Genomic DNA, 23,907 nt, shown 5'->3' on the forward strand with positions numbered 1-23,907 from the left:
TACTTTTATCCTGCCTGCATTGTCTTAAAGGCAAGTCAGAAAGACCAGTGGAGATGCTTTTGCAATTATCATATGAAGTTTAAGAAAATTATTCACCTGTAAAGCTTGTCATTAGGACACTAACTGACTAAGAATGTTGGTAAAAATACTACCCTAACCTTTCTCTTTTAGAAAGGAGGAATAAGTTTGCTATTATGGGACAGAAATGCTGAACACTGGTCCCAGTGATACCAGCCTAAGGAAAGAGGTCAGGGTGGCAACTCCATTGTGAGACATAATTAATATTTGTAAAGGGCTTAGAGCCATTAAGATTAGGAGGCAGGGTCAAAGGCAAGATTCATTATGACTGCCAGGTTCCTCAGTTACAAACAGATTCCAAAAATGTGACCTAATCTACCAAGAGCTTGGGCAGATTTACAAAGACAGGAATTTGAGTGAAGTCACTAGCAAAGCACCCCACAAGGTCCTCAAATTGCAAATGAATAGGATTTTATATATGTCTTTCTAGGCTTGGAATAAGAGCCTCTGCTCTCTGCAAAAGTTCTTCCATCTCCTTGCTGGGCATTCAAAGTCTCCCATGATCTGGCTCTCATCTAACTTTCATTCATTCATTCACATTCATTCATTCATTATTTAATGAACACTATTATATTATTCTTATATATTATATAGTAGAATAATAAATGTTATTATATAATAGCTGAGGATGCAACAGTAAACCTAATGGACATAATAAGTTCCATCATATATCTTAGGGTCTGATAAGGGAGACAGACAATAAAAAAATGGGTTGGGGGGGTTAGTCACTAAGTCGTGTCCAACTCTTGCAACCCCATGGACTGTAGCCTGCGAGGCTCCTCTGCCCATGGGATTCTCCAGGCAAGATTACTGGAGTGGGTTGCCATTTCCTTTTCCAGGGGATCTTCCCAACCCAGGAATCGAATCTGGATCTCCTGCACTGCAGGCAAAGTCTTTACCAACTGAGCCATAAGGGAAGCCCCTTAAAAATAAATGTACCAAATAATATTTTATAATGATAAGTAGAAAAGAAGAATAATGTATGGTTTAGAGTGATGGGGAGACTGCTACTTATAGTATAGAACTGGTTTTACCCCCCTATCTGAAATAACCTAAAAACAGACAAAATTTAGAAACAACAGTTTACAAAACACTGTACATCAGGTGACAAAAGGATGGTGATCCCTGAAAGATGGAATACAAATGAAAGGTGCTGACTACTTGGAAGGTATTTCCAGGCAAAGCAGAGAGGTGGGAATTCAAGAGGAGCTGATGGGCTCCTTGAGTCAAGGAGATAGGTACGGGAACTCAGGGAGATCAAAGCAACTAGGATTCATGGGAAGGAGCATGAGATCGAAGAGAGCTGAACAAAGAGAACCCAGAGACTCACTGAAAGTCCCCTCTGAATATAATGATGAACTGACTCATTGGAAAAGACCCTGATGCTGGGAAGGATTTAAGGCAAGAGGAGAAGGGGACAAGAGAGGATGAGATGGTTGGATGGCATCACTGACTTGATGGACAAGAGTTTGAGCAAGGGCTCTGAGAGTTGGTGATGGACAGGGAAACCTGGTGTGCTTCGGTCCATGGGATCACAAAGAGTCAGACACGACTGATCAACTGAACTGAACTGATGATGAGTGATGATAAACTCATTCAGGTAAAGCAACTAATCAAGGCCAGGGAAGAACCAGCTGTAAGGATCAATGGTAACAGTGCCTGATGTTGATGCAGGACCAGAAATGTTGCCTCTTTCCACCAGCCAGACTGGAAAACCTCAAGATTTATGGATCATTGGGTAGACAAACAATTTGTCTTCAATAGGGGGAGAAATTAGCCCTAGAGCAATAACCACTTTAATGCTGCCAAATTAATCTTAAAAGCAAGACTTCAAAGGATAGATTTGGTTCCAGTAACTTAACTATATTCCAGAACAAAGATCAAGGTTATTTATAGAAATACAAATATATCCAGCAGAATTCATCAGAAACCTCTGAAAACTGATCTGTGCCCAAACTGGTAGTAGGACCAGACGTGACTAATAAATACAAGAAAAAATGTGCAACCTACCTAGTAATCTAGGAAATAGGAGAGGAAACAATGATAAGACATCTAGAGAGTGTTTAAACAGAAATGGTCAGAACACTCTTGAAATTAATGCACCTTTATTCATTCAAAATTTGAATGTGGTCTATAATTCAGTGTAGTCTCAGGACAGGAATAGTCCATATTTTTTTTTTTTAGAAACACTGAGATAATGGAATAATACCAATAATGATGCCAGGATTTTGTACTTAAATCATGGCATTGTTGTTGGTATTATTCTACTATCTCAGTATTTCTAGAGTAATATTGGAATACTAAGAAAAATAGCATTTTAATCACATTTTTTGAGATTACTCAATACTCTGGAAAAAAAAAAAAAACATTTTAGATACTTTGAGAACAATGCAGTGTAAATTGTAATAGCAGAGGTTGCAGGCAAAGTATGTTCCATTCTCCTCCGGATTATAAAGCTAAATGAAATTAGCAGGTCTGTTATCAGAGTGTCAGAGAAAATACTTTCCATTCTCATCACAATTTAGCTCACAGATCCACATGGTTGACTGTGTCTGAGTCAAAGCCTTGTGGCATGGGCTATAGATGGATTGATAATCTAATCATCTATCAGGCTGCTTCTCTTTCTGACACTGCAGGGGCCTTATATTTTCTTCAGGGAATGTCTGGGGTGAGTGCTTGATGAAGAGAAGGTTTCTGTTGAACCATTTAATTAGTTAGCATCTGCATACATTCCACATCAGGGCCAACATCCAGCTCCTCTGGCCAAATTCTGGCAGTGAGCAAGGGCCTGGCTTGGCCAGACTGGCACTAGCTATCCTTGCTGTGTGGTCTCTCTAACTGAAGGTGTTCATGCTGAGTACCACTGATGGGGAAGGAGAAACATCCCAAACCTCCTCTGCATACCTTGAGGCCAGATGGATTATGCAGGAAGGGAAGCTTTCAGGAAAATTGGAGGATTGTGGATAGAGGAATGAGAAGATTGAGAGATGGGACTTGTTCCATCCAGTTCCCAGGCTTCCCCTCTGGAGTGTGCTACTCTCTGATCCTCTGCAACTCCCCTGGCTTGCTTTCACCCAAATCTGGGTGGATCCTTTGGGAGCTCACCCTTCCTTTCACAGGATAATTTATTTTGTCCAGAACTTCCCCAATCATTTTATCTTGGCTAGACCCAGCCGGAAGGAGAGAGGAACCTCCGTTCTCCATCTAGTCCTCACTCAAGTGGAAAATCATCTGAGGGCAAAATGGATAGCATGAGACTTACCATATCTCCTTGGAAGAATGAGTAGGAATAGGAGGAGGACAAGAAAGAGCAGCAGGAAAAGAAGAAGGAGGGAAAGGAAGACCAAAGATACATATTGCCTCTTTGCTGTGTTATTGTAATCACTACTCAGAACTGGGAGGTACTTTAAAATATACAGACCATGTTTAGGTTTTGTATTTTTTAAGAAAATTCAGATATGTTAAAATCTGAAGAATTAGTGAAATCTAGGCTTCAATTTCGGAGAAGGCAATGGCACCCCACTCCATTACTCTTGCCTGGGAAATCCCATGGACGGAGGAGCCTGGTAGGCTACAGTCCATAGGGGCGCTAAGAGTCAGACACGACTGACGTGACTTAGCAGCAGCAGCAGCAGCAGCAGCAGCAGCAAGCTTCAATTTGCCATATTGAAAAGTTTTCTAATTGTCTACACCAGGGATTGCCACAAGTTTTCTGCCTCTGGAGAGGCAGATACATATTTTAGGCCTTGAGACCCATAAGATTTCTGTCATAACCATTCTGCTCTGTAAGTAGAAGCAGTCAAAGACAATAGATAAAAGAATGGATGTAGTGGCATTCCAGCAAAACTTTATTTACAGAAACAGTTGATGGTCTAGCCCTCTTGGCCATAGTTTTCCAACCACTGATTGACAAAGTGCTTTTTTTATTCTATTTATAACATGAAAAGATAAGTGTTTATGTGTGTGTGTGAGAGAGAGAGAGAGAGAGAAACCCCATGTTATTCAAAGAAAAGATATACCGTCATAGTGAAAAGAAAAAAACACGCAATGTAAAAAAAAGTGTATGTTACTCAAAACCGTACCACCTTGAGAAAATCACTGCTAACATTTTGCCAAACATCACAGATTTACTCATACAGACATTTGTGCTGGTGTATATATGCTTTTTTATACATGAGTGGGAAATTCTATGCATGGTCTTCTATAACTTGCTTTCTATGCTCCAAAATAAATTTGGGGCATCTTTCCATGTGAATATATTTAGATCTATCTCTTTTCACAGAATGCTTTAGATGGAGGTATCATATCTCCTCTAGTGGACATTTGGGTTGCTTACCTTGATAACCTCTATATCTCTGCTTCCTAGCTGACTAGTGGTTGAATCCTTCCAATGATGGGAAATTTTGCTAATTCTTGAGCCCACGTACTTGACCTCTATAAAATAGTGTCTGGGACTTCCGTTCTCCAGAGCTAGAGAGCCTAGCTCTGTAATAAGTCAGAAAGCTCATTTTGAGTTAGTAATCAACTAACTTGAAGTGTCTGCCTGCAATGCGGGAGACCTGGATTCGATCCCTGGGTCGGGAAAATCCCCTGGAGAAGGAAATGGCAACCCACTCCAGTATTCTTGCCTGGAGAATCCCATGGACAGAGGAGCCTGGTGGGCCACAGTCCACCGGGTCGCAAAGAGTCGGACACGATTGAGCGACTTCACTTTCACTTTCACTTGAGTTAATAACTCAGTTTTGGGCCACTCCCACCCACGCCTCTGGAGGCTTCCATCTATTTGAGTATGGCACAGCATTGAATTGACTACCGATCTATAGTTATAGTTTATGTCATAGCTCCTGCCTGTGCCCATACATGTTTCAACAGGTTACTTGGGGATTTCCAAGATTGTGGGTGCTTCTTCCTGATCTAACTTCTACATGAGAAGATGGCAGCCTCTGACTGAGCAGAAAAACCAGTTTGTGAAACACTAACCCAGGTAAGCTATTCAAAAGGAGGCAGTGCTCCATAACTTTTAGGGCAGGTTCAGACAAAGACTGTGGCCATGTGCATTAAGATAAATAAAATCCTTAGGAAGCAACTCTGATATCCCAGATAAATTGTTCTGAAATCTGTGAAGATCCAATCACAGACCGACTGATCTGCCTCATTCTTTCATCTCTCTTCCCCCATCTTCTGACTGAGCCTGTGGTTAAAGTATTGTCGTTGAATACTGAGTGGAAGTTTACATCACAAATTGCAATTAAGTTAAAAAATCAGCTGTCCTGAGTTATAAAACTATTTGTCTTGCATGCTTCATGAAGGATAATACAGCAGAGAAAATCATCTTTTAAAACTTTTTTTTTTTAATTTCAAAGAACTGGAATCTCAGAGACCATTGTAAATCTCTTTTTAAAGACAAGCAACAACTCCATAAGGTGATGTGCTTGCCCCAAATTCACAGACTGTTAGTGGCAAAGCCAGGACTTAATCTCAAGGGCCTCGTTTCATTATGCGTAAGATTTTACTTCACTACACTGCCACTCTTTCATAGGCAACTGACTGATTGATTTGTCTCAAGTGCTATTGGAAGGTAGAAAATAGTTGGACCAGAAAATAGAAAGGGAAAGAAAAAAGAGTTTTAAAATGTCTGGAGAAAGGAAAAATGGGAAATTAAATAGGTTCCTAGTATAAAGCAAATAAGAAGGCAAAATGCAACCAAGCATTGCTTGAGTGCTCCAAGGAAGACCAAGGGGTCAGGCATTCCTGGGCTGGGCTGAGTATGCCAGTTATGATTGAGTATAACCTCAAGTGCGATCTTAGAGATATCCCACCTGTCCTGTATGCTGTGCAACTTCTCCTAGACCCTCTGTTCAGGGCACACCTGTTCCTGAGTTGTTGGTAATGTTGGTTTCTGACCAGTCACAGCTGTATCCATCAGTGAGCATTGCCCTCAGGGAACTGCTTTGCCCAATGCTACACCTCTTCCCAGGAATGCAGGATATGGAGATATAAAGGTCTAATACCTTGTACTCGATTTGGTCCATTTCTGAAGAGCCACCCACCTCCTATTGCCTTTGGACTACAGGTCTAGCTATAACCATGTTGAGAGTCAGCATCTTCCACTCCCCTATCCTGCCAGCCTCACTTCCTTACAGGTATATCTTTTTAGCCACTCATCAATAAGCCTTTTTCATGCAAGGTATGTTTCCAGGTAACTCAGTCTAAGATACTGCTCAATTTCACACTTTGTGTGTATCACTCAGTGTCAGAATTAAGAAGAAAATACACATCTCTTGCCACATCACTTGTTAACCTAAACCATTCTCATCTGCTATACCATTTCCTGTGGTTAAAGCTCTTTACATACAACTTGGCATGACCAAGACCATCTCCTACAAGATGGTCTCGCAAGCTATGAGATGCTGACCGCCAGTGTATTAGACAAGATGATTCAGATAGTCCTTGAATGTGCTGGCTTTTACTGTAATAGTTGTTATCTTAGCTTAAGATTCCCCAGAAACAGACCCTGAGAACTCATGTCAAAATTACTTATTAGTGTTCAGGCCAGCGTCGCTGTCATGCAACCTGTAAAGTGGCACACCAGTGCAGTCACATGGGGCCCTGTACTTGGTTTGATAGTCTCTTGCCACCTTCAGATTCTTAATAATTCATGAACATTTAAAAATCTTTTGCCAGGCCCTGCAAATTATGTAATTTGTCCTGATTAGAATATGTTCCTAGGAGGGAGTGAGAAGCAGGTCCCAAAAGGGTAAGAAGGACAAGGAAGAATGTGGCATCAGTCTCATAGAAGTGGGGAGAGAATTTGGCTGAGTCTTGTAGGGAGCCCGGTAGACCCTGGAGATCTACCCTGAAGTTATCCCAATTGAGGGCAAAGGAACTGGAGTATTTATACAGCCATAGTCTTAGTCACTGTTTAAAGGCTGAGGCAGGGGTAGGGGAACATTAATTCCCAGGTACTTTCAGCTGTTCTGTGAGCTGTAAATCTTGCAGCTGAGTATGGTGTTTTGACAATGAGATGCAGGTGCCAGGCATGGGTGATGGGAATGAACCCACACCTGGAGCCAGCGTGCACGAAACTGGACAAGGATCAGAGGGGATATGGTGGGGCATTGACAGCAACTGCTGGAGTTAAGCATATACCTTGTGATCCAAAGTGAGAGACTGATGCTAGTTTACCAAAGTCATGATTTCACTTGTAAAATTACTAACCACAAGCATCATATATGGAAGAAATCACAAAAGTAAGTCAATCAAAAATATAAATTTAAGAAATCATACAGGAGGTACAGCAATATGTAGATGAAATGTGAATGACTGAAGTTTAGACACAGCAGAGCAAAAAGAACACTGGCTAAAGGGTCGTAGGTAAAAGCATGAAGTCTGGAGCCAGACTCTTCGAGTGGAATTCTGATCTTGCCACTTTGGGATCACATTGCTTCACCTCCCTGAGCCTACCTGCTAGGGTGGTTAGAAGGATTAATAGAGTTAATATATGTAAAGCACTTAAAGCAACATCTGCTGTGAAAACGTTAGCTCTTATTATTCTTGCCTTGCTCCTGCCTAGATCAGTGCCTCTCAAACTATCTGTGGGATTTTATTTTCAATCTGTTGTGGCCGATGCTTTTATTCAACATGATAAATACAAAATGGATAATGAGAAAAAGAAAAGAGACATACAGAATATAAGGCCATATTTTTAGTTTTTAAGTTCAACAGGCAGGAAAATTACTCAAATCGCTATATAAGTTTTTATATGTTCACCTTCAGTTTCTATGCTTATCCCATCACAGATGGGTAATAGTTCCCAGACGGTCACTGTTCTATGGACCACACTTTGAATAACACTAAATTAAAAAAGCTTCAATAATTCAAAAGCTTCTTGGCACCTCAGTTTCCAGATGAGATTACATACACGAAAGCATTGACTAAACTCTAAAGTGCTCCAGAAATGGAAATTATTGGTAGGGCTTTAGGAGTTGATTCTGTAGTCTGTGGCCAGAAGATACAGTGTATGATGGTCTTAGTCCCAGTTGGCATTAGGCTGTTCTGTTCAGCATATATCCTTGGAACTGTCAGTATCTGTGAATCAGTCAAACAATTCCTACCACTGTACAAAGCAAGGAATACTGAGCTCCCCTGGCAGGCTGTGGCTTGCATCCCAACAACCACCGCCATCCACAGGTTGCAAGAACCACAGTCTGGGGACAAGGCATCCAACCACTGACTTCCTATACCCATAGCCCCCTTTCTGCAGCCCGGTGGAAGATTTCACCAAGAATGGTACTTGAGTAGGGGTCAGGAGGGAAAAATGAAAGGCAGTGTCCTTCCTCCTGGACTTGGCTCCTTACTTCCCTAGGCCTTATTCCTCTCCAGCGGGTGAAGCTCAACACACAGGCGTCTTTCAGCAATGATTTAAGACTCCACTTCAAGTATGGACTCGACCCACACTGTTTCTAAATGTCCTCCTTTGGCCTCCTCTCCTCCTTTTTCTACACCCTGTCAAACAAGAAAGCTGATTCCTAGCAGCGTGCAAGAAGTCTGCTGGAAGGTAAGATTTCTGCACATCCATCTTTTTCACTCTTTTTTTTCACTCTTTCTGGACTTTTTGAGGGTGAGTCCCACGTCTGAATCATCTTCATCTCTCTCCAGTCACTTTTGTCTCTCTCCAATCACCTTTGTCCAATCACCAATGTGTCGCTGGGCACATACAGGTGCTCAGTGAACGTTCCTTGAATGGCTGTGTATAGGAATAGCCTGAAGTTCATGGAAATAGAAGTGGCTTTTCAAACTACCTCACCCTGAGTCCCTCCAGAAAAGACTTACCAAATCTAATTAATTCAATTAATAAGCAGAATTCTGCCAGGTACGAGGCATTCGGAAATACAAATCTCATGGTGAGAGATGGAGGGGAAGCTCATGATGGGTGGATGTACTTCAGATTCAACAACCCGCAGTTATAGCTCCATTTTCTGGGAAGCAAAACCACTCGGTGGCCCCAGGGCCCTTTAAATTTTACCGTGACTGTTTTCTTAAGAAATTCCTGGAGTAGAGCCTAAATTTTATGTAGGGGGTTGGCATATTCGTGGCCTAAGGGACGGTTGGCAGAAGGGGTGCCTAGAGTTCGCAAGGGAAGGAAACTGCTGAGGAGTCAGAGCAGCCCTGTGGAGGGTCGCTAAGTGGGGGACCCGAGAGTCCTTGAACTTCCAAAGCTTCGGGGAATTCGAGGAAGGGACCCTGAGGGGTGGCCAAGGCTGCCAGATGTCTGCTGGGTTTCAATGCTGCCGACTTTTCTCCTCTGTCGGCCCAAGCTCGACCCGGGTTCAGCAGCCAGACCAGGGAACAGCCAGGGCATCTGGGCAGGAGGGAGGCGGGCCGGCCGGGAGGAAGGAGTCCTGGGCCGCCGCCGCCGCCCCGCCCGTCGGGCTGTCCGCCCCGCCTACCCCGAGCGAGGCGGAGCCGGCCCCCGCCCGGAGGAGCAGCAGAAGGAGGAGAGGTCGGAGTCGTCTCCAGGAGCCCTTAGAGACAGAGTCCCCGGCAGCGGCGGTGGCGGCAGGGGCAGCGCACCGGCAGGCGAGTGAGCACCGAGCGGCGGGCGCAGGTGGCAAGTCCGGTCCCCGAGGGGACAGGGGCGCAGCGCTGGGCGTCGGCCGACCAGTTCGGGAGCCGCCTCCCAGTTCCTGGTGCTGGGAAGCGAGATGGAGGGAGGGAATGGAGAAAGGAAGGAAGGAGGGAAGAGTGTCCCGGAGGGCGGGGACTGGTCGGGGCACTGGGCGCCGGAGACCGCGATGGGGGTGGAGGGCAAGGGACGCCGAGACCAGGAGACGGACGGCGCGCTCGCCCTCGACGGGCGGCGGCCAGATGGCCCGGGAAGCCGGGGGTCCTGCGGGGCTAGGTCTGGGGACGCGGTCCCTGGGACGAGGGCTGAAGCAGGAGGAGAGGTCTCCCCTCAAGCTGGCTCCGCGGCCGGCCCGCAGCCGTGCGCCCCGCGCCAGGTTGGGGCTGGAAGGCTCTGGGGTTCCCCGCTGGCTCCAGCTGCGGTGGTGCCAGGTTTGGGAAGAGGGCAGGCAGCTGGGGGAGACCGGGGCGCCACGCCCCTCTTTCCTACTTTCTTCCGCTCTTTCTGGGGACTAGGCGGCGAGTGCACAGTCCTGGAACCCGCTAGGCGCTGGGGGTCTGGCGGGGAAATAGCGGGTCACCGAGAGGACTCCGATCACACATCCCGCGAAGGACCCCCCGAGCAGTGAGTGGCCAGGAGACTGTATTTGCAGGTGGTATGAGGAAGTCAAGACTCGGACGTGAGTCTTGAGTGATTTTTCTTTTTAAAGTATTGCCCCCGACACTTACTGCGTAGATCAGAGTGACTCCCCACCCCCCTTTTTAATTTTAACTAGGGCATATCAATTAAAGCTAATTTTAAAACGCTGCGGCTGAAGTCGCCCCACACTCGCTCGTCCCTCGCCTTCTGTTTGTGTCTTGTAAACTTAAACCATTCATAACTTTCGTGATTCTCGTTAAATCCCCGCCGTGGAGTGAAACTTTGGACAACTAGAAATCCGAGTGAAGGAACTGCCGAGGCCTGTCATCTTGTGGTCACCCCCTGTCCGGACGAGGTTGTATACAAACAAGCGCACAGTGAAGGAAATGGCCAAAAACCGGCGAGAAGGGAGGTCCCCTGCGCCCACGTGTCAGGGCACGTTTAATGGCTGCTCCGAGTGGAAACAAACCGGAATGTATTAGACCTTGTGGAGTCGGGCAAACTTCACATGATCAGTTTCCTTCCCATCAGTTGTTTCCTGTCCCCCCCGGCGGCCCCCCTCCCCCCTGGTCTTTGCGGACTCTGTTTATATTTCCTGGGGCTGCTGTAGCTTCGTCTGAGTAGGTTGTCTATAAGGAATCTTTTGGACGTTGTCAGAGACGGGAACTGTGTACGTGTGTTCTCTGCTTTAAAAGCGGAGTTTGGCTTTGTTTCTAAAGTGCTCGTCACCACACTGCACCATTGCTGGTGCGTCTTAGCCCTGCGTGTAAATTATCGCAGGATGGCGGCCCTCACCTAGGAGAACCAGGAAGGCAGGCAGCGCTAGAATGACGGGGTTGAGTTTAACTGTTGGCAAAACAGCCACATTCAAGTAAGGAACTGTTTTGATTCTTAAAAAAAAAAAAAACCAAAGTGTATGTGTCAGCAAGCCCTTTTTTCAATAAACAAACTTATGATTCACACATACATAATTTTTTAAAGTAATCAAACGTTTTACAGAGACTTCAGTGATAAGAGGACTTTGGGATCGACTGTTCAGTTTCTTTGCCTTCTCTAACAGTTAATTAGCACCATAAAACCCTGGTTTAAATCCAAAAAATGCCAAACAGTCTAAGGACTGCTCCTTTAGGCCTTATGAGAAAAAAAAATGCAGTCATGTTTTTACTGTTTTTAACCCAGGTAATTCAGGAAGATGATGAATCCAGACAGAATTTAGATATGTCTAGAAATACAATAAGATGTTGGTCTGTGTTTCACAAGAAACCAAAAAGATTAATACTATAAAAATTTTCAGTGTAGCAGGCTCCAGTCTCATTTGAAAGCTTAGCTCTCTAACAGTGAGCTTTGCAGCGTTGGGCTACGTTGTCACTTGTTGAAGGACATGGGTGATTTGTCCAGTTGTGACAGCAGAAAGCTGCATAGTCAAAGCACTTGAAGAAATGGCTAGCAAATATCAGATTAATTTTGTTTTTTTATGTTAAAAACCTCTCACGGGAAAAAAAATCAGATTTGGAATTATGTCATTTAATTTGTTGGATTCGTGTTGGGTGTTTTTTTAAGTTTATATGTCAGCTTAAGCTTAATTTAGGGAGGCAAGTAGTGGAAGTCAAATTTTTCTGGAGTCTGATTTGGCAGAGAAGCAGCTTAACAGTGGTTTTAGGTATGGTTTCAGTGCTGGACAGATGTGGATGGGCGTATCAGTTACTTAACCATTTTCAGTCTGATTTGTAAAATGAGAATGAGTGTGGTCTCAGTCTCGAGGGTTTTTATGAAAGTATGTGAAACAGTCTTTGGAGAACACTGCACCTAATACATAGATAATAGTCAAGATTATTAGATATTTTATCAACTGACTCTAGCAGCCAGTCATCAGATAAAGTGAAAGATGGCAGTTTGAACCTTCTGGAAACACAGAGACATCAAGAAGGCATCTGAATTTATAGGTAGATATCAATAGATAGATAGAGCTTCTGGAAATACTAGAGCAATTAAATTCCAAAGAAATTACCTGGTTTTATAGATATCTATCTAGCCAACTATCTGTCTAAATATCTGAAATATTTGTATACATGAGTGTGTCATATATTTTCAACAGCAGTATGAATAATTACAATTACTAGAGTTAATAGTTTTAATGTGCTTTTAGTGTGAAGTTATAGTCGTATAATATTTTTAGAGCCAGGCAATCAGAAACATTCCATTAATAATATTTTAAATTTAAAGAGAACTTTATATTTAAAAAGCTATGCTTATTATCCCTGGATAGGCTATAAACAGAAATGTGTATCTTTTGCCTAGTATAATTCTTCATTAAAGTATGAAAAAATGTGACCTAGGGTATCTAGTTATTTTTTATGTAGTGATGTCCACTTATAACAGATAAGCCATAAGAAGTGTTTAGGAATAATTAGCAGCACTATTTAACAGTAAAAGAGAAACCTTTTTGGAAATTTATAGATTTATCTTCTTAAGAGATGTTTGAAATTTGGGTTTGCATGCAGACCCAGTTCATAAATGTTTTATAAAAGCATTGTGACTGATGGTAAATTTTTGTGAGACTGGGTGTCCAGTTAATTCAGGGAATCCACTCGTCACATCATTGACTCATTTGCAGAATTTTAGAAAAATGTTTCCATCTTTAAAACAAACCCTTTTAACAAGAAAATCGGTTGTTTTCTTAACGCACATCAGGTGCTTAGAATTGGGCTGATTGGAATTGCAGCTTGTGCCACAGATGACTTTTCATTTACTAATTGTTCCATAGGGACTCAGAGATCATGCTTATAATATTTTTAAATAACTATAAGGGGTACAGCATTATGATGAATCATTTCTTGCCTATGACATTATACTGTGAAGCAGCGGAGGACTTGATTGAATAAATTATTGATTCCTTTCACTCTTAGAACATTATGGCACAGCGATGGATTCCAGGCTCATGCTTCTAGGCGTGCAACATGTGGGCAAGTTCCTTAATACCTCTGTGCTTCAATGAGATGTTGGGAGGGATAAATGAGTTTATCTCACTAAAGCACAGTGCCTGACATAGTCTATGCTCAATAAATATTAGCATTAAATTATTGCTTACTAAGATTTTCTACATGTTATGAGCATGCATTGTTTTTGTAACAGGAAAACAACCATATGAAATTTTAATGTTTCCCCTGAATCTAAAAAGGCTCAGTAATTGATAAAGTCCTATCAAGCAGTGTTCAAGAAGTAAGAGAATACTATCAGGCAATTGTCGTTGTGTCTTTTAAACATGAAATGGATTGCAGTGTTGATTTGCTTAACAAATTAATTCTTTTGGATCGCAATCCCATTTTCCTTTCTTATTAGATACTTGAAAAAAAATCCATGATCCATAAAGTCCACCTTGCTTGCTGCTGCTGCTAAGTCGCTTCAGTCATGTCTGATTCTGTGCGACCCCATAGACGGCAGCCCACTAGGCTCCTCTGTCCCTGGGATTCTCTGGGCAAGAACACTGGAGTGGGTTGCCATTTACCTTAGGATAAGTTAATAGCAGAAGGGCAGTGTGCCCAGTTATAGTGCATTACTACAATTCCAACTGATTTTTTAAAAGTTTAACTATGCATAGAAAACAAAAGAACAGACAAATGGATGGTGAAATTGGGGTGCTTCTCCCCATATTTTCTCCAGTGAGCATGTATTTAGTTCAGTTCAGTAGCTCAGTCGTATTTGACTCTTTGCAACCCCATGAATCGCGGCACGCCAGGCCTCCCTGTCCATCACCAACTCCCGGAGTTTACTCAAACTCATGTCCATCGAGTCGGTGATGCCATCCAGCCATCTCATCCTCTGTCGTCCCCTTCTCCTCCTGCCCCAAATAAATAATAGTCTATTTGTGTAACAGTAAAACCTGGTTAGCTGTAAATAGCAGGATTTTGGTTTTGTTTAGGGGAAAAAACAGCTTGCATAAGCAATTGAAGATTCTGGACTTACATGTGAGAATTATTTAGCAGTAAGAGAGACCCTTTTAGAAGTCTGTAGTAGGTTTATCTTCTTAAAAGATGTTTGAACTTCAGGTTTGCGTGCAGACTCAGTGAACAGCCAACCCTGACTTTATGGAAACTGTCACTTCCCAGATCTGTTACCTCCTAGCCCTGACTGGAGGAGTTGTGGGCATATGGCACCTGCCACATGTCAGAGGCCTCCAAGATGGTCACAAGGAAGACATATTGCACTTAGTTTAATGGGAAAGGTCAATAGGTAAAAAAAATATTTAGCACAATCGTGCGACTCCTTTGACGGAGCTGTTCTACATCCTAAGCCCAAGTCTAATTCCTTTATGTTTATGTTCTTGCGTAGTCCTCACAGCAGCACAGGTGAGGAAGCTGAGGCTCCCCAAGTGGCAAGATGAGACTGGGACCTGGGGTTGTTCTGATTGCACATCCCATCCGCTAAGCATTCTGCAGCCACTTCAGTGAAGGTGCATCCTGCTAAAAGTGGGGTGGGGGAAAGGGGGCTTTATGGAAGAAGTATTGTTTATAAGCTATAAATCAAGAGAAACAGGAGGAGAGGGCTCCTGTTAGAGGGGAGATGACCCGCGTATTACCAGCACCTTGCCAATAGGCTCACTGCCTCTGCAGCCATAGAAGTTGAAGCTTCCACAATTGTCAGAGATGCAGCAGACGTGAAGGGATCTGTATAGTTGTCCTTTCCCATCCCTGGACTCCCAGAGAGGACCTAGAGAGCAAGTGGGGGCACTGGCCATAAGTCCTACTCTAGAACAAGCTCACACTAGGTAGTCCAGTCTCCCCACTTCTCTCTAGAGAATATAGGAAAGAGCAGTGAGCCAGGTGGCTGGGACACAGGGCAGAGGGTGGAGGTGATTTGATCGAAGGTTGCTTCTAGATGGATTATTCCATTTAATCCCAAGTCTCTTGAAAATCATTTCTGGTGTCACTTACATGTCTGGTTTATTGTGTCGGGCTTTACTGGGTGTCATAAAACTGCTTAGCTGGGACTGTCTGGTTGCCATCCTCTGACAAGGAGGGTTTTTGTCTTCTTTTAATGGGTCTGCATTTCAGAGGATTACTGTATAATAAAAACCAGGGTGTTGTAGACTGTTAAGACTCTTCATATTTTCAACTCTGCTGGAGAATTAGTAGCTCAAAGAAGAATTCCTTTTAGGTCTGCTTTAGTGAATCAGTTGCTAAGTATCTCTTGTCATTTTTCATGTGCATTTATTGTATGCAGGTGACTTTGGGGCCAGCAGGTCTTATATTCCCTTTGCTTTCTTACAGAATAGGCTACCATTCCCTTTGCAGTCAGTGTCATGTAACTGACATAGCATCCCCTTGGTTGATGGAGGAGAGGAGCGTAAGCTCTGATTTAACTGGGGTTGGTGTCATCACAAGTGCTCCCTGGAGAGGGCTCTGAGTCAGTGATCGTTGCCGCACTCACATACCGTGTACAGAGAATTGCCTTCATTCCCAACGGCTGTGTGCAAACCCACATGAGCCCATGGGGGTGGAATCTTAACTTTACCCACGTAGAATAAGCAGGCTCTCGTTTAGCTGCAGATGCTACCATCTTTCCTTGTGGCTCAGCGGTCAAGACTGCCTGCAATGCAGGAGATACAGGTTCAATCCATGGGTTGGGAAGATCCCATGGAGGAGGAAATTGCTACCTACTCCAGTATTCTCACCTGGAGAATCCCATGGAAAAAAGAGCCTGGCGAGCTACAGTCTATAGTGTCTCAAAGAGTCAGATGCGACTGAATGAGCACACACCAGCCGAAAAGGCTCTGAACACTGGACATTAACCCTTTAGCCCCCTCCCTGGAGCCCTTTGACTTAAGGTCCCAAGCTTTCAGTGACTGCAAATTTTGTCTGCTTTTCCAGGAGATGTTACTGCAGTTTAGCTTTCAACATGAACAAAAGAAATTTAAGGATGGAAAGAGGGATCAAAATCCAAAAACTTCTTGGACCTTATTGAGACATCGTGAGAATTTTATTGATATAAAACCATCGTGCCAGGTTTATTCAACCAGAACCTCAGACAAATTGGTAAAGTGTTGAGAGCCACAGACTTGGTGCCTGTCCTGTACCTAAACCACCCAGACTTTTGCACTATTAGACCGTTGGCTGTACATTAGACCGTGAGGCTTCTTATGGGTATGTAATGTCACAGTCAGCTGCTCAGATGAGTTGTCAGGGGAAGGTTGAATGTCTCACCAAGGAGGAAGAGTTGAATTGTGACTCCTTGACAGGGTGGCTTTGAACAATAGATTGTTCACTGCACAGGAATAGCTGGTCAAGGAGGTAAAGTTGGGGCTCAAATCTACTCCAAAAGCCATGTGTCCTGGGCTGGAATTGCCTCTGCCAGGAGGAGGGGATGCTTCTTTATGACTCCGTTGAGCCTGCAAGACTGGGTCCACTTGGAGGGCTGGCTTTTTCCTAATTCACACAAAGACACAATATGATGAGCAGCAGGCTCCTTCAGCCACAGTAACCCTCTAAATACCATGAGCAGGCAGAAGTCTGGCACATAGTAGGTACTTATTAAATGCCACTGGAATGAATGAATAAAACCACATTCTCTGCACACAATGAACTAGATGAGTGAATGTTCTTTTTAATCAAAGGTAAAATTGATGCTATCTACTGGGAATTGCACATTCAGTGGTGCATGTTCCCTCTGACAGGCTGCTTCTTCAGTTCATCATTTCCTAAGGGGCAGGTAAAACCCAGCACTTGAGACCAACACTTGAAACAACACTGACATTGTTGACTGTGAGTTGAACAACAACAAACAGGCTTGCTCAGCATTGCCCAATACCGGCAGTGGTGTCCCCTGAGAATAGACAGAGGATCTGTGGTATTATTGACCAGCCATGGGCCCTCCTCTTGGGGACAGGATGCAAAGGACAGTGACTGCAGGAGTCTTGGGAATTTACCTCTGAGCGGCTGCTGCTTAGGTAGAAAGACTTTTCTAGTTTCGAGTGAGAAGTGGGGAGGTTTGTTGCTAAAGCCACCAGTAACTGAGAAAAGGGGTTTGTCTGTGTCCCTCACAGTGCCAGCTGGTGCTGCATGCATGCTCTCTCTTTTAAGTTGACCCTTGAGAAGCAGACTGTCAGAGTTACGTTCCTCTTGGCTCCTCTCCTGAGAGGTAATCTGCACAGCAGGTAGGGTCAGCCACGTGTAGTGGGTCAGACTGCTAAGGCAGTGGTTCGAAGGACGTTAGGACCTTGGCCTTCTGCTGTTTTTATGGAGTGGGCGCACCTTGTGAAAAATGCCCACAGGTGCAGAAACATGAATGCCTTTCACATTTCATCTGGTTAAATTCAGCTTTCTTCAGGCAAGCTCCGATTCTCAAAACAAGGAATCGCAGAAAGTAACAATTCCTAAGAAGGATTCCCCACAGAATCTGAGAGAGCAGACTTAACCTGTTGCATTTACAGTATGACTTGATTTTATAAAACTCCAGGAATCTCAACTTTTCAGGAATATCTCTCTGTTGAATTAGGCAGAAGATTCCGGCACATGTTTTGCCCTCTTTTTCAACATAAATATTTAACGAGCAGCATGCTTCAGCCATTACTGTCCAAATCCAGAAAGCAAATAAGTGCGCCTGGCATGCTGCCTGGGAGGGAATCCTCGCATTTCTGCCTTTACCTCTCTTTCGCCTCCAGGTCTCTGACTTCCTCCTGCTGTCATAAATGTCATGGGGCTCAGGGACGGTCGCACCCCACAGTGACATCACACAGGGCAGAGACCAAGCTCTCCCTGCACACCTCCTGAACCCTGGACTCAGATTCCTCTGATTTACTAATGCCGATGTGAGAATTCACCTGCCTCAACCCGCATTGCCGGGACCTCAGATAGCTCCTCAGCTTTGAGTCTTCCATGCTGGGCTTGTTCTAGTCTTCATGCTCCTGGGAAAAATGCCTTAGACAACTTCTCCATTTTTAAAATATTGGTCGTATATATACAGTGTGCACACATGTGTGCTCAGTTCTATCCGACTTTGCCATCCCATGGACTTGAGCAATGTTTTTATAGGGTACCCCCCAAAGCTCACAATCATGTAAAAAGGTAAACACTGAGAAATCTTGCTCTTAACCAGGCCTTTACCACATTCTCTACCAGTTGCAACTTGTAAAAATATAAGTAAATATATACACAAATATATATACACACACACGCACACACATATATATATCCTCATTTGCTCATATATATAAATGAGCATATATATCCTCATATATATATATATGTTTTTCCCTTTTTTCACGAAAGGTGGTATATTTATATATATTGTTCTGTGTCTTGCTTTTTAAAATTAGTCTGTCCTGGAGATCTCTGTCAGCACCATTGTTTTCCATTGTGAAGATGGACCACAGTTTATTCGACCCTACGACTAGACCTTTGAATTGTTCCCAGTCTGTCGCTAATACACACAGTGCTGCAGCAGATAAAGGTGTCATTTTGCCTTTGTGCAGGTGAACATAGAGGATTGATTCCTGGTAACAGGACTGCTGAATCACAGGGCCTATCATCCCCTCGGGAAAGCTTGCGTCATTTCTCCCTGTCCCGGCCACGTGTTAGACAGCCTGCTTCCCCACAGCCCCACCAGCACAGAGGGTGTCAGCTCTTTTTATCTTTGCTAGTCTTAGTAGTGAGAAATGATAATTAGGGTCAGTTACATTTTTCGAATTGTGTACGGGTGAGAGTATTGGAGTCATTGTACGCGTTCTCCCATGGGCAGCCCAGGCCTGCCAGTCCCCCTGTGGGCATATGTTGACCTTTCCTCCTGAAGCAAGCCTCTTGCGTACATCACTGTCAGAATCTCTTAAATACAGACTCAGGAATGTGATAGCTCTTTTGGGCCTAGGGGGAAAGTGGGCTGCCAAATTGTCAGTGCAAAATCGAGAGAAGTGGAAAGTAGGGTTTTATGCCAGTTGCTAATGTCTGATTTATAAATAGTTTTCAGCTAATGGTATTATTAAACTGGGACTTCTCCAAAACCATTATGAAGATGACCTTCTAGTCTAGAATTTCTCACTCTCAAACAAAAACAAGAGAGATTGAGAATATATAAATTTCAGTGGCATTTTCTGCAAAATCTTTGTGGAAATCTAGATTTTTTCCTTTCACATGCATCTCCTGAAAGCTTATACATGCCCCTTTTTTTGTGTACCTGCTGAATAGGCCTCCTGTTCACCCTTTGATTTCACCATCGGAGAGCTGTCTACTCTTATTTCCAGGGTGAAAGAGGCAAGTAGAAGCGCAAGGTAAGTAGACCAGACAGAGTTCAGGGTTCGATGGAGGGCATGAGGTTAGAGTTACACTGAATCATCTTTCTTTTCGAAATCTTCTTTCAGTTAGCTCTTGGGATGCTCTTTTAATATGAAATTAACTTTCATCTTTTTAAAATGAAATCCATCAAAAGAGAGAAAATCTTTGGTTGAGTGAAAAGATGACTGTGTGTGGTTTATTTATTTATTTTTATTTGCTTGTAGAAATTCATAGGAGGCAGTCTGGTGTAAAGCTAGCTTCCATCTCCATCAGCAAAAAGCAAAGCAAAACAGAACAAGAAAATCCCACCACAACAGTCTCTCCTGAGGATTCTCACGTTTAACAGAGGCCCATGAAAGTTCTAGAAAGGAGGGTCTGGTTTTCCAAGCCCAGCGCTCTCTTCTGAGCTCCTAAATGTGTGGACTGTTACCTTGTGAAGGTGGGTTTTCAGCACTCTGGATGCTTTGTTTTCCTTCTGGTGCTCCTGCCTTTGTAGTGTCGACCTCACTGCAGTGTCAGCTCTCGTAAGATAGGTGGCTGATCTAGCTGAGGATCTGGAAGAGTACCTGTCACCTCGGGATGCTCCACTAATGGATGAACGAATGCTGCTGAGGGTGGGTGCTTTCTGGACCCAGTTGGGTCTTTGTGGTCAGCCGTGGTAGGCATCCCATGTTGGATACAGTCTGGGATGGAGATCATGTTAGCCCTTCCTTGGCCTTTTGGCATGATGCTGCAGCCCTCGTGCACACTATGGCAGTGTGCATGATGGTTTATAGTTCAAGCCTTCAATCTGATTCACCTGGGCATGTCACCTGACCTCAAAGAGCCTGTTTTCCCATTTGCAAAACAAAGATAATGATACCATATTTCAACAAATGTAAGATGTCATCCATTATGCCATTGTACTATAGCTACACTATCAGCTATAACCCACATCAACCCTAAGAATGTATTTGTTTTCTCTGGCTGCCATTGCAGATGACCATAAATTTAGCCTCTTAAAGCAGCACGTATGTATTATCTCACAGTTTCAAAGTTATCATGGGTTTGGCTCATTATTGTGCTCTGGATTTTACAAGTCAGAAATCTTATAGGGAGGGTCTGAGAAGAATCCATTTGCAGAGTTGTTCAGGTTGGTAGAAGTCAGTTCCTTGCAGTTGTAGGACTGAGGTTCCTACCTCCTTGCTGGCTGTCAGAGGGAGAAGCCACCGTCAGCTCTTCGAGACTTCTCTTTGGTTCTTGCTTTGGACCCTATGTCTCAGAGGCAGCAATAGCACGATGAATCCTTCTCATGCCTGGAATCTCTCTAAGGTCTCCTCTGCTCTCTCTGCCTCCATCAGAAAAAGTTCTCTGCTTTTAGGGCTCATTTGATTCAGTTGGGCCCACCTGAACAATCGAGGCTCCTGTCCCTTAATTATATCTGCAAAGTTCTTTTTGCTGTGAGATATATTCATAGATTTCAGGGATTAGGGCAAAGACATCTCTGAGGGGCCATTCTGACTACCACAGTCACCCTAGTATCAGAGATATTAAACTGTGAACAGAATATGTTTCTTAGAATTGACTAAATACTGTCTTTGGCTTAAAAGAACTGCTGCTGCTAAGTTGCATCAGTCGTGTCTGACTCTGTGCGACCCCATAGGCGGCAGCCCAACAGGCTCCTCTGTCCCTGGGAGTCTCCAGGCAAGAATACTGGAGTGGGGTGCCATTGCCTTCTCCAGTGCATGAAAGTGAAAAGTGAAAGTGAAGTCGCTCAGTCCTGTCTGATGCTTAGCGACCCCATGGACTGCAGCCTACCAGGCTCCTCCATCCATGGGATTTTCCAGGCAAGAGTACTGGAGTGGGGTGCCATTGCCTTCTCCGTTAAAAGAGCTACTTAACGTATATAAAGCATTCACGGGAGGTCGATGGTAGGTGTCCAGGTATTAACTACTATTATTATTATTAATATTATTATAGTGCTCAAATAATGCCCATCATCTTTAATTTCAATTGAAGTTACTCTTAAGAGTTATATGCATTTGACCTTAATTGAGAGAGTGTAGGGTGCCAGCAGTTAATTCGATGTCAGTGATATGATAGTTACTCCTTGAGTGACTCCTGTGTGCTGACATATGCTGGGGCCTTTCACAGGCCTTGAATAGCCCTCTGAGGTAGGCAATACTGGCTCCGTTTATAGGTGGGGAAACGGGTTCAGGGGTTTGAATACCACGTTAGAGCTCAGCAGTAAGTGGCTTCTTACTTTGAATCCACGGCTGTCTGGCTTTGCAGTCTATGCTCTTCATGGCACCGTATTACCTGTTCTGATGCCCACCAGGTGTGAGCTGGAGGGGGTGGCCTCCTGGAAGGAGAAGGAACATGGGAGAAGAGGCATCGCCTTGTGACGTATCTGTCTTGCACTCAGATGTTTCTTTGCTGTTAACTGTCTTAATTCATCAAAGGTAAAGATCCTGTCTCTCTGTCCTTTTTTCAGTTTTCAGTAAACACAAAAATGATCTTTTTTCATTCACAAGGCATTTATACCTGCTCTATGAGGATACAGCTATGAACAATATTGTGATTTATAAGGAGAAATATATATACAATCTTTGTCTACTTCCTATCACAGAACTCCTAAAACCTTTGAAATTTCCTAAATGATGAGAGCAATAAAAGTGTCTTTTGCTCTGTTATTGAGGTGGCTTTGGGACCACACCTAAGGTTGGGGGCTGTTTGTCTAGAGAATAAACCATGTGATTAGAAGGGTAGAACTTTTGACCCCACCTCTCAGACCTCCAGAGAGGACAGAGGAACTGAAGGCTGAATCAGTCACCCAAGGCCAATGATTTAATCAATCATGCCTATGTAATGAGGCCTCCATAAAAACTCAAAAGGACAGGGTTAGGAAGGCGTCGGGTTGGTGAACACGTGGAGATGTGGGGTTAAGTGGTCCTTACTAAGGGGGTATGGAAGCTCCACACCCTTCCCCCACACTGTTCCCTCTGCATCTCTTCCATCTGGCTGTTCCTGAGTCATATCCTTTTATAATAAACTTTGTGATCTAGTAGGTAAAAAGTTCTGTGACTCCACTCTGAATTTGTGGAATCCGATGCTGTCTCCAGATAGTGTCAGAACTGAGTTGAACTGTAGGATACTCAGCTTGCGTCACCGATTCCTGGGCTATGTGGAAGCCTCTACCACAAATTGGAATTAGTGACCAGAACACTTTAGTATACTGTGTGTGACTTTCAAAGGGAGGAAAGTTAGCACTGGGGAATTTCTACTTTTTAAACTATTTTAAGTGTAACTGGGGCAAAGAGGAGGGGAGAAGAGAAAGAGACTAGTTTAGCAGAACTGGAGTAAAATGGTATTGCCCTGAATGGAATAACTACTCTTAAGATTTCAAAAGGCACCCTTGAAAACCAACCTTATCATCTTGCCTTTAAAGCCTGTTTTTCTTCCTGCCTTCTCTATCAGTGGACATCTCCATCCACCCAGGAAGCTCTGGCCCCTTGAGTCATCTGAAACCTTTCTTTCCTCTCCTCCTCCCTCCAGCTCAGACACCCCTGACCCCCACCAAAGCCTGCCACATTCACGTCCTAACTAGCCCACACATCTGGTCTGATCTCTACTATCCCCGCTGCCTCTCATCTGGATTGTCACCATGGCTTCCTAATTGACCTTTCTTCTCCACACTGCCATCAGGAGGGTTTTTCTAAAACATGGATTCAAATATGCCACTTCTTGTCTGGCAGCTCCCCAAAGGCATCACAGCCTAGAAGTTAAGAGTTCCAAGTTCAAGGCTGCCTGTGCTTCTCACAAGCTCTGGAATCTTGAAAGAGTTATTTAGTTGCCCCGTGCCTCAGTTTCCCCATCTCTAAAATGGGTGTAATAATAGTACCAACCTTAGAGATAGGCTGTAGAATTTAAACCAGTTAATATGTGTGGAGCAATTAGAACTGCCTGGCACACAGGAAGCCCTCTGCCCACAGTTCTTGATAGCACAACTGGAGCTCACCTTCCCTGCTGATCTGCACCTCATCCTCCCACCCTCTTAGTTTCACGCCAAGCTTGCTCTGCGATAGACTCTTGGCTAATGATCAGACACTAGGTGAGTACCCACACAGAGCGCATACATTTAGACCTTTTCATAGCAACTTGGCAGTCATCTTACATCTCTTAAATCTAATGAAAAATTGGACTTGCATTTTATATTTCATTTTTCTAGCAGTCCTTTTTATTGCATCTTACAAAAAATATTGGTCTATGACGAATTGGAAATAAAACCGAAAAGCTGATGTTTCACCAAGGATAGTTTGAGAA

At 43.8% G+C, this 23,907-nt stretch overlaps 1 protein-coding gene and 1 long non-coding RNA gene across 6 annotated transcripts in view; both read left to right on the plus strand.

The window, feature by feature from the left end:
* Positions 1 to 9,174: 9,174 nt before the first annotated feature.
* Positions 9,175 to 23,907, plus strand: part of GNG12 (G protein subunit gamma 12) — a 140,497-nt gene continuing 125,764 nt past the window's right edge. The window contains exon 1 of one of the 5 annotated variants that reach the window (XM_061411641.1): positions 9,175 to 9,661. In XM_061411641.1, the coding sequence (XP_061267625.1) occupies positions 9,363 to 9,661 (299 nt within the window). In that variant the 5' untranslated portion in view covers positions 9,175 to 9,362. Of the gene's footprint in view, positions 9,686 to 23,907 lie in introns of all 5 variants that reach the window. The other 4 variants (XM_061411645.1, XM_061411643.1, XM_061411644.1 and 1 more) reach the window with 4 other exon arrangements.
* Positions 9,692 to 23,832, plus strand: LOC133244444 (uncharacterized). Its single transcript, XR_009735407.1, has 2 exons — positions 9,692 to 19,601; positions 19,830 to 23,832. It is a non-coding gene; the product is annotated as an uncharacterized LOC133244444 (long non-coding RNA).

Source organism: Bos javanicus, chromosome 3 (assembly GCF_032452875.1).
Source record: "Bos javanicus breed banteng chromosome 3, ARS-OSU_banteng_1.0, whole genome shotgun sequence".
Lineage (NCBI taxonomy): Eukaryota > Metazoa > Chordata > Mammalia > Artiodactyla > Bovidae > Bos > Bos javanicus.